At 32.2% G+C, this 11,574-nt stretch overlaps 2 protein-coding genes across 3 annotated transcripts in view; one reads left to right on the top strand and one right to left on the bottom strand.

The window, feature by feature from the left end:
• Positions 1 to 1,975: 1,975 nt before the first annotated feature.
• On the top strand, positions 1,976 to 4,236 carry LOC107460599 (rust resistance kinase Lr10-like). The gene is made up of 2 exons (XM_052252751.1): positions 1,976 to 2,753; positions 3,055 to 4,236. Exons 1-2 carry the CDS (start codon positions 2,039 to 2,041, stop codon positions 4,173 to 4,175), a joined length of 1,836 nt encoding a protein of 611 aa, XP_052108711.1. The 5' UTR covers positions 1,976 to 2,038; the 3' UTR covers positions 4,176 to 4,236.
• A 772-nt stretch (positions 4,237 to 5,008) lies between these two features.
• Positions 5,009 to 11,574, bottom strand: part of LOC107460597 (rust resistance kinase Lr10-like) — a 45,244-nt gene continuing 38,678 nt past the window's right edge. The window contains exons 1-3 of one of the 2 annotated variants that reach the window (XM_016078977.3): positions 8,028 to 8,892; positions 6,556 to 6,597; positions 5,018 to 6,306 (exon numbers count right to left, since the gene is read on the bottom strand). In XM_016078977.3, the coding sequence (XP_015934463.1) occupies positions 5,171 to 6,306; positions 6,556 to 6,597; positions 8,028 to 8,838 (1,989 nt within the window). In that variant the 5' untranslated portion in view covers positions 8,839 to 8,892 and the 3' untranslated portion in view covers positions 5,018 to 5,170. Of the gene's footprint in view, positions 6,307 to 6,555; positions 6,598 to 8,027; positions 8,893 to 11,574 lie in introns of those variants that run through there. The other variant, XM_052252748.1, reaches the window with a different exon arrangement.

The raw sequence follows: 11,574 nt of genomic DNA, 5'->3' as shown, positions 1-11,574 counted from the left end.
CAGGTCCCTCAATTTCAGCCAGAAAATACCTGAAATCACAGAAAAACACACAAACTCATAGTAAAGTCCAGAAAAGTGAATTTTAACTAAAAACTTATAAAAATATACTAAAAACTAACTAGATCATACCAAAAACATACTAAAAACAATGCCAAAAAGCGTACAAATTATCCGCTCATCAGCTTGCTAACACTTGCTGGACTTAGATGAGATTTTTCTGTTTTTAGCTCGTTCCTAGTCACGAGACATTTTCATTTTGTCTCGTCACTTGGCACGAGACATTTTTGGAATTTGCTCCTGAACAGTAGAAACAGAAATGAAGTAGGAGGAAAAGAAGATTACACCCAAATATATCCTGGTTCAGCTGCTAAGTGCGGTGCAGCCTACATCCAGTCTCCATCACAACAATGATGGAATTTCACTATAATCAACTTGATTACAAATTGTAAAATGCTAAAACCCAACTTACAAGGGGATTCCCATAGAATCATGAAACACAACATAGACGTACAAAGGAACTCTAAGACATCTATGGCTTTTTCTTTTAATTTTGCACTCTCTGCCTTTTTCCGCTCTATGATTTTTTCATACAAACCTCACTTGTTTGCCTTTTTCCATGAGACTCAAGACATGACAAAATTAAACAGAAAAATTACAAAATAGAAAACATTGAAGGAGAAGAAAATCATTAAGCTTAGGTAGCTATGAGACTTCTGTGCCTTGCACTCTCACTTTCTTTCCTTGAATTAGACCATGACTGTTCATCCCTTTTATAGAGAAGTGAAGCCTTCACAGTTGAAACACAAAACCGAGCTTAGCTTCTTTTCCTTCAAAGCAAACCGGTTCGGCCACAGAGAGAGAAGAGGAAACTCATGCAAAAACCAACATGCAAATACCTCTAGTCCTTCCTTGGTCATTGCTCTTCATCAATCTGAGCGCTCCATCCTTGGCTTCCTCTCCAAGATGGATTTCTGGCCTTTGATGCTTCATGATGATGATGGCTTCATCTGCTCTAATCTCTGCCTCTTCCATCACTTCGCCACTCTAGCTACTTTCTGTGGTGGTTGAACAGAATCAGAGACAAGCCATGCCTCCAAGAATCTCTTCCTTGCTGGCCAAATCTTCTTCTTTCTTTTTGAGTATGAAGGATCCGAGATTACCTTACCAAATCTTACTACATTTGGTGATTATCTCAGCCACAACATACTTTTGGTTTTCTTTTTCTTGCCATCATTAACTTGATGGTCTTGATGCATGCAGCTTCTTCTTTTTCCTTTTGGTAGCTTAATGTAGCTTTCATGGTTGCTGTGACATGACCAAAGGAAGAAGAAAGAAGGATTAGAGAGAGAAGAAAGAAGATATTCAATGAATTTGATCAAATAATTAATGTAGCAAAGAGAAGGAATAAAAGTGCACTCAAGTTTCCTACTTCCCTTTACTGAGAGGCGTATAGAATCATTAAAGCCATCAAATCAATTTCTCTCTCTCACTTATGTTTCCAATGCTTAAATTAAATTTGAAATCCATCCTAAAGTGAGAAATGAAATCCGTTGGAAGCTTGTAACATGTTTAAAGGAATGGGTTTTAGTTAAAGAAGTGCATTGTGCCCATTTTCTTATGATTTCGGACCAAGCATGCAAGATGAATTGGGCTTATGATAATGTTTGAATTCTGGCCCAATAACAAGAACAATAATTCAGCCATAACAAACAAAATATTTTTGCATCAATGCTGAATGTATTTATAAAACACTTGGGCTTGCAATTTTCCTTTTATTTTCGACCCATATTAAAAACCTGCAACACAAAATTATTAATTAATATATGTTCAATGAAAATCAAATTAATAATTTTGTATTTAACTGTTTCAATAATGTTTGTTCATCATTAAAATAAATTTGAGTTTTCCAAACTCATCAAACTCAATACTTAATTTTAAGCTACTTAATGCTAATTGAAGTTGTGGACTCAGTCAATTTTTCAGATCCTTTTAAACTTGAGACACCTCTGAATCCGCATAGTGATTAGAGTTTAATCACATGGATAGTTATTTGATCTTAGTCTCCACTTTCCTCCTTGCTTGCTTTGGTGTAGTTCATGTTGTGCATGGCTCTAATACTGATACTACCTGTCCGGATTTCTTGTGCGGAAATCAAGAAATTCGGTTTCCTTTTAGAATCAAAGGCCGTCGTCAGTCACAAAGCTGTGGCTATCCGGGCTTTGATTTGGTTTGCTCAGGTACTAGTGATGATGAAGAACTGTTTCTTGAGCTCCCTGAATCATTCAATGTCATACACATTGACTATACAAAACAAACAATTGAATTAACCCCTCCATCTACCTGCCTTCCAAAGCAGCTCCATAGCCTCACTAATATCTCTGTCTTAGTTTTCCCTTTCCAGCGCATGCTAGTTGAGAAGGGTGATGACTATCACTTCTTCAACTGTTCACCAGTGGCAATGGACACATATATAAACAATGACATCATGATTCCATGCCTAAGCAGCTCAACCAGTCAAGTATATGCCATTTCATCTTGGCATTCTATCCATGACCTGACAATCCTGTTTCCTTGCACCAAAATGTTCAATATTTCATCCCTCCCAGATGCACTTGTTCCAGCTCTGAAAGATACTCTTGTTTTGTTTTGGTCTGAACCAAGCTGTCAACAATGTGAATCGGAGGGGAAAAGGTGCAGCTGGAACAACAGCACCAAGAATCAACCCGATTGTCTTGTTAATGTCATCCACAAGGGTACCCATGCTTTTCATACTTCCATTCTTTCTTCAACTGAATTCTTAAGCTCAAATTAAAATCCTGGAGGTTTATCCAGCTTTTACTTGACTAATATGACATTAATTAATTGTTGTTGAAACACGTGGAAATGTTATGTCTAATTCCAATGCAATTGATCACTAAGTTTTGCCTGTATTGTTTGCAGATTCATCAACAGCTCTAGTAACCACAATAGGTTAGCTCTCAGTTCTTTTTATGCTTATATAAACTGCGTTTGGAAGGTGATAATTTTCTGAAGATGTAGTTTTGATGAATGCAGGATCAGTACTTGGATCATTTTTCCTTGTCCTCTTGACCGGAGCGATTTATTACATCTATGACACTTGCATAATGCAAAAGGAAAAACAAGCAATTATTGAAAAATTTCTTGAAGATTACAGAGCCCAAAAGCCAACCAGATATTCTTATACTGAAATCAAGAGAATCACCAACAACTTTGGGTACAAGTTAGGAGAGGGCGCCTATGGAACTGTCTTCAAAGGAAGCATCTCAAAAGAATTTCCTATTGCGGTGAAAATGCTGAATAATTCCCAGGGAAATGGGGAGGAGTTTGTTAATGAAGTTGGTATAATTGGTAGAATCCACCATGTCAATATTGTCCGGTTGGTTGGTTTCTGTGCTGATGGGTTCAGAAGAGCTCTTGTCTATGAATTCTTGCCGAATTCTTCGCTGCAGAAGTTCATAAATTTGCCCGACAACAAGCAAAACTTTTTGGGCTGGAAGAAGTTGCAAGAGATTGTTCTAGGTGTAGCTAAAGGAATTGAGTATCTTCACCAAGGTTGTGATCAACGCATTCTCCATTTTGATATCAAACCTCAAAATGTGTTGCTAGATCACAACTTCACTCCAAAAATTTGTGATTTTGGTCTAGCTAAATTATGTTCCAAGGATCAAAGTGTAGTGTCAATGACAGCAGCTAGAGGAACTTTGGGGTACATTGCGCCTGAAGTTTTCTCAAGAAACTTTGGAAATGTATCTTACAAGTCTGATGTTTACAGTTATGGAATGATGCTGCTAGAAACAATTGGAGGGAAGAAGATCACAGAGGATATAGAAGAAAACAGTAGCCATGTTTACTATCCAGAATGGATGCATAGTATTTTAGAAGAGACTGATGAAATGAGAATTCATATTGAAGATGAAGGAGATGCTAAAATTGCTAAGAAACTAGCAACAGTGGGACTTTGGTGCATCCAATGGCATGCAGTGGATCGACCATCAATGCAGACAGTGCTTCAAATGTTGGAAGGAGACCAAGACACATTAGCAATACCTCCTAATCCTTTTGCTTCCACAGGGCCTTCAAGAAAATATGCTAAAATTGGTGTGGCTGCAAGACAAATTACCCAAGATTTAGAAGTGATCCAAGAATTAGATTGACTTTTAACTTGGAGTGGGATGAAAAGTTTGTATTTTCTTTAACTAGTCAAATAAAACTCACTTGATATCATCCAAATATATTAGGCTATTTGGCTTGTATTATAGTTAGCTACATGGGGTAAATTGTATGTACTGTTATGTTAGCCTAGTTTCGAGTTTGCCCTCATATTTTCTAGCAGATGGTGAGGTCTTCTTCAGAACTCCTTCTCTGTCTCTTTTTGTTTTAAACTCTGTTCCAATAATTAGTTTTCTGTTTTTGCAACAAGTATGGTGTTATTACACTTTTATGTGAGTGTCAAATGTCTGTATGTAACAGAAACGACTGTATAAAGTCTGCACACCAAATCACATCATACATTTTTGCACTAAATAAGTTATAGAAGTTCTTAGTGTTTTAAGATAGATTATTTTGGCTGTGAAAGGTTCACATTCACCAGTCACCGTATATATGAAATGTGACTCTTAATCTATTCACTCTGTTAAGGAGTTGACCTGTGTTGTGCCTGACCGATAAAACAAAAATCAAAGACTTTGAAAGGTCGTGCTGCAACTTGCAATGTCAACTTCAGAGAGATAGATAAAGAGTTACAATGCCAACCAGGTTCCATGAAGAACAAGTGTTTTGCTTTCATGGGTAAAGTCTCCAGCCTAATTTATGGGAATCTTTTATACAATAATGTTCTTTGCACATTCTTCGCGCTTAACCTATAAGCTGTAATAGTTTCATTAAATTGTGATGTTTACCTTTTTTCGGACAGGTTTTTATAGTTTTAGTTGTTTATTTTATTTTATATACTTTTGATGGATATCTCAACTAATTAAAGAGACACTGATTAAAATGTGAAGATAATAATATAATCTAGAGGACATAGGAACGAATTTATTGTCATCATATACATCAGAAATACTAATATAGACGACATAGCCAAAGACACAAGCTAGTTAGATACAGAGCATGCAACATTATATCAAAATAGAGTTCAAATAGATCATTTCTATTCCTTTGAATCACTGACTGAAGAGATGTCATCAGAGGATAATTTTGAACTGTTGTGAGTTGTATTATCTTCACCATTCTCTTGTGTGGGTGCATCAAGTGGGTAGAAGTATGGTTTTAGAGGCATTTCTAAGTCATCGTCTTGTTCAAGCATCTCCACAACTCTCTTCATTGAAGGTCGATCATTAGGCTTTGTTTGTATACACCACAATGCCACAATCATCATCCTTTTTGCCAACTTCATCTCTTCATCTGAATCATTTTCTATTGTTATTTCCCTTCCATCCTGCAATTCATCATAAACCCAAAAGGGAAAATATATCTGGCTGGAATTTTCAGTCTGTGCATTCAAATTCTTCCTTCTACTAGCCATTTCCATTAACAACATCCCAAAGCTATAGACATCAGCTTTGTACGAGATTGCGCCAACATTTCTGTAGAAGAGCTCAGGAGCCATGTACCCTATGGTTCCTCTTGCTGCAGTCAGAGACACAATGCTTTTATCAGTGGGAGATAGCCTTGCAAGTCCAAAGTCAGAGACTTTCGGATTGAAGTTCTCATCCAAAAGAATGTTGTGAGGTTTGATGTCAAAGTGCAGAATTTTCATGTCACAGCCATTATGCAAGTATTCAATACCACGTGCCACTCCAAGGGAAATGGTGTAGAGTTTTTCACAACTTAAGGAAGCACTCCCTTGAGGTGAAAATATGTATTTTTCTAAAGAGCCATTCTGCATTAACTCATATACCAAACAACGCTTTGATCCCTCCACACAAAAACCAATGAGTTGCACCACATTAACATGGTGAATTCTTCCAATAGTAGCAACTTCATTGATGAACTCCTGACCATTGGACTTGGCCTCATTCAATACCTTAACAGCTACAAGACGACCGCTTCGAAGTTTTCCTTGGAAAACAGAGCCATAGCCTCCATTTCCTAATTTAGTCTTGAACTTTTCAGTTATGTTCTTGATTTCTTTGTAGGAGTATCTAATTGGCATAATGTTATTGTCGCTTCGCAGAAAATCTTCGATACTATCATATATGGATAAATGCCTCCGTCTCCATTTATATATGCAGAAGATAATGATGCATGGAGCTCCAAGTGCAAATTTGGCAAGAACAAATAAAACTGTAAAGGAGATGAGAAGAGTAGAGAAATCATAAAAGTCACTCAGTTTAGCATAGCACCTTTAGATTTGAATGACAAAATTTTAAAACTTATTTATGCTATGTCTTTTTGTTGTTCTTCTTCTTTTTACTGCTAAATTCTAACGGTGTTCCCTTCATAAATTCCATAATGTCATCATCATAGACCTATCCATAGATTTCAATCCGAAATAAAATAAGTACGTAGCGCAAAGGAAATGACGAGGCTTACCCGTTCCAGCCATTAGAACCTCAACATACATTGAGTCTAGGACTGCAAAAAACAAACAGGGAAAATATTAAATTAGTATGATAGTAAGTTAATGAGACCTAAATTCTTAAGTATTCTATAAATATGTCAATACTAAATCTAGTTTATATCAGCATAGAGGAAAACATCTATCTATATAACTATATTTATAATATTATATAAAATAATATCTATATAATAAATCTAGCATCAATTTTATAATTTTTCACATTAAATTCTTCAATGTTAATTTCTCATATTAAATTCCTCACTTATATAGAAAGCTATATTATAGAAGATATTAGTTCATATCAAAGGTTGAGCAAACTTCATTTTATGAAAATCATATAAAAGATATAAAATGAGTGTTATAATGAATTAATGACAGCTAAGTTTTTAAATACATAAATATATTATATCAATATTAAATTTATTTTATTATAATATAAAAAATGACATCTATCAATATAGTCACCTTTATAATATTATAGAGAATAACACATAAACTAACTGTCATAATGCTAATCTCATAAATTTTCAATTCTATAAAAGTCGTATATAATCATATCAAGAATGAATAATCTTTTTCTAATTTTAATAGATATAATTCTAATTCTAATTTGCAATATATGGTCATGTAATATACAAGAAAATAATAGTGATTACATAATTCAAATGAGAAAAATATTGTATTCATTTAAAAGATCTTAATAACAAGACGTTTGTTTTTTAGAAAAACATAACCACTTTTTTTTTTAAATTTTACCAAACTAAGCATTAATTTAATTACGTTAAAAACGCATATGTAATATGTTCTCACATGTTAGCTGTCAAAATTATCCAGCTAGGATTCAAAAGGAAAATTAGGTTTAAAAAGAACACATTGCTCTCATATTAATAAACAATAAATACAAATACGAAGTTTCACTTTCTTTCATCATCACTATATCAACATAATTGTTAACAGTTTATTACATTAAGGAATAGTAAAATAGTTTTGTTTCTTAGAAATGTAGTAGAAAATTAAACAAGGAAATGTTGAACGACACAAAAAAGAAAACTTATACAAAAAGGGAATTTTTATGGTATGTAGTCTATGTACTTCATAAGATTATAGAATATCAATATAGTATCCACATAATGTGTTATTGAGAAATTGTCAGATGCCTTATTAATTAAAAGTGAAAATTCAGATGTAGTTAACTTTATGTGAAAATTGATAGATGAGGGTTTTTAAATAATTTAACAAATTTGACTAAATTGATATCTAACGATTTTTATTTATCAATTTCATATAAAATTAACTGTATTTGAGTTTTTACCTACTTTTAAAATTAAAATAAAAATTGAAAACAAGTCTTAAATAATAGTCATAAATTAAAGTAAAGGTACCCTAAGAAGACACATGGGGTACGATATATGAATAGGTAGTTAAATTAGCAGATTACACTTACAACTTTTAGGTATAAGTGAAGGCTTATAACAAATGACTTTGTTATGATCAGTGAGCATGGCCTTATACTTGCAATATACTTTCAACCAAGAAAGTTCAAACCCGTAGAGCAGCATATGATGGATGTCTGTGCATGAATTATTTCTGTGTTTGATTTCAGCAGGCCATGAAGTCACATATATCCACTCTATATGACACGAGTCTTCGAACCCCAAATCCTGGAGACTTTTATGAATATCACTGACATAGAATGTACTCCCAAGCGCATAAGATCCATTCATGCAAGTTGCAGCAGCATAAGAAGATTCTACTCCATATGGTGGGCACCTCATCAAATATACCATCTGCTTTGTCAATCTAATAACATCAACTAAATGATGCTGTTTAAAGAACCAATCATCATATGGTTCATCTTGGGCTCCGGTGAAGTTGGAGGGGGTTAAAGAATAAGGAAGGGGGTAAGAGAGATCATGGCTATGCAGGGAAACATTGGCATCTACTAGTCGAATTGTGTAGTTGTTGTAATTAATTGACTGCACTTGGAACTTGATTGATTTGAGATAGAGAAAGAGTTGGTTATCATTCTCGCAAGAGAGGGTGTACCTGTGCTCACCACAATAGGTTGGACTACTATTATTCAGCCTGAAAGGATGCCTTATGTCATGCCTCCCACACCATTCAGATGAACACATTCTTTTGTCTGAATCCTTTGCCACCTTGGTATTCCACCGGGTGGCATAAAAATCGAAAACTTGTAAGGAGATCCACAGCAGCGGTAGAAGGTGTATAAAAAATGTACAAAGGTTTAACATTTTCTTTGATTTGGTCTACACGTCAATAACAAGAGACTACAGATATAACAAGAATTCACTTGCTTCACAGGGCAGCAGCATCAATAATTTTCCATAAGGAGGAGTTGACTATCACTATCACACAAGTCCAGTAGTCAACTCACTAGTAGTCACCAGCATTAATATGTGAAATGTGACTGATCAGACCTGCCAGCTGCAGAAATTTCCTACAAACCACTCTTAATTAATTTGTTCCCGCAACATTATCACTCTTTTGTGATTCACATACACACACATCAAGATCGCCAAGTAATACTGTACATTTATTATTTTTACACAGGCGCGTTGAAAGGTCATGTTTTTTGTTTTCTTATACTTTTTTTTTTGTTTTGTTGAAGTTAAGAAAACAAAAAAAGAGGTCGAGGTCAAGAAATTAATAAGATGAAGACCATTTCTCACTCAGTCATACCATGTTAATAATTAATTTAGAGGTGAATTCCAGGCTAATTTTTTGTTATATGAAAAAAGATAGCGTGTAATTTCTCATTATGGATAATTGGTATGTTTTTTTTTATATGGATGATTTTTTTTTTTTAATTTTAAATAACAAATTGGACCCTCACATTTGAAGAAATAAAAAAATTTAAAGGTCAAATTTTATAGTGTTACAAATTTGAGGGTCAAATTAATATATTCAAAAAAAAGTTAAAATAAAAAAAAACTCAAATCTAATCCTCATATTTATATTTAAAAAAAATTAAAAACCACAAATCTAACTCTCAGATTTATAATATCAATAAAAAAAATTAAAATACCGTAAATCTGACCTTTAGATTTGTGGTATCCATACAAATCAAACACACAAACCGTTTACCTTATTAAAAAACACCACTATTATCCCATATTAAAAATACAAAGCATGAATTCTATGTTACCTATAGGTATGTGCCTAATTTATTTGTTATAGTAAGTTTTGAATATTTAATAATTATTTATTTTTATATTTTAAAATTAAATATTGATTTTTAACCCTTTTAAAAAGTTAGGCAAACATTTGTAGGTACCATAGTAATCACCTTAATTTAGGATCGTGGTTTTTTCAATTGTTAAAATCTATGAAGCACGCACTCTTTTTATTTGTGGTGTCAGGTGTCGAATATATTTTGGACACAACATTCAGTAACACTCGTTCAATACGCGTATCTTTTGTGTTCAACTGTGTCTTAATAAAAAATAAAAAATTCTTCTTCGAACACATTTAAATACAATCATGTGTCAGTGTGTCTAGTCTAATTCTTAACGTATATTCTTAAAATGAGTTTAGTAATAATATATATTATTAATTATTAAAACAAAAAATATTTTAAATACTTTATATAATTAAAAAATATGAAAATAATTAAAAATTAATTTATATTTTAATATCAACAAAATACCAAAATATCATTACAATTTATCTAAAAAAATACGTTATATTTTATATATATGTCGTGTCTTCATGTGTTATAAGAATTTTAAATTCGTATGTGTTCCGTTCTGTGTGAAACTGCCAAATTACAGTGATTCCTTTCGAGCAATGTGTTACTTGATTTGGAGAGCTATAGGTCGGCCTGATTCGAATTTCGCAGCGAAAATACCTGCAAAAAATATTTTGATACTTAAATAAGAAAAAATATTTACAAAAATATTAAAAAGCATTCAAAACAAAAGCTTGTAAAACATGCCTTTGCCAAGTTTAAATTCTCGTTTATATAGATGATTTACTGATTGTTAGAATTTGTTCGATATTTTAGACAGGGTCGTGGGTGTCATTTTTTTATGGTAACGGTCTTTCCCAATGTTAATTTCTCATATTAAATTCTTCACTTATATAGAAAGCTATATTATAGAAGATATTAGGTCATATTAAAGTTTGAGCAAACTTCATTTTATGAAATTATATAAAAGATATCAAATTAATGTTATAATGAATTAATGACAGCAGCTAAGTTTTTAAATACATAAATATATTATATCAATATTAAATTTATTTTATTATAATATAAAAAATAACATCTATCTATACAGTCACTTTTATAATAAATATGATGAATTATACTGTATAGATTCAAATATACAGATATTCCATTTGAGTCACAAAATTATTAAGAGAGTGTTATGTTGTGTTTGTTAAGAGAATAATATAAGAAAAAGAAAATGTTGATTAGCTTTTTTTGCAGTATGTATAACGGGTTTATTTTATTAAGGTAGAAGTAAAAGACAATTACACTAGACAGATAACAGAATTGTACTATCATTGTTTGTTGACCTTTCTTTAGTTTATACTTTATATTTTTTTTCCAAGTTGAATTTAAATTTTAATATCATACCCATAAGCAATAGCTATTGTTTTTAGTAAGAAAATTTATAACTAATGTGAACTATGACGTAAAATACACTAAGGCTCTCAAATTTTATAATATTAATGAAAAATATTTATTTTGAATATTCAATATTACGGATAAAAAATATAAACAACAAAAATAGTCAACTATTGAAATGCTATAATCAAGATACAGTTTAAAAGTTTGTGTATAAATCGAGTGTGTTATACTTAAAATATAATTATAACAAAATTTCTAACACTGTATTCAGGATATATATAATTTATAAAAAAATATTATTTTTAAATAATATTTATTTATCTTTTATTCTTATATTTTTTAATTTTTTAAAATTTAATAAGATTACTTCATAAAATAAGAATATATTATAAGT

The sequence above is a fragment of the Arachis duranensis genome, chromosome 8, assembly GCF_000817695.3.
Source record: "Arachis duranensis cultivar V14167 chromosome 8, aradu.V14167.gnm2.J7QH, whole genome shotgun sequence".
Taxonomy (NCBI): Eukaryota; Viridiplantae; Streptophyta; class Magnoliopsida; order Fabales; family Fabaceae; genus Arachis; species Arachis duranensis.
The sequence above is the reverse complement of the archived record's forward strand: the minus strand, read 5'-3'. Positions and strand labels throughout refer to the sequence as shown.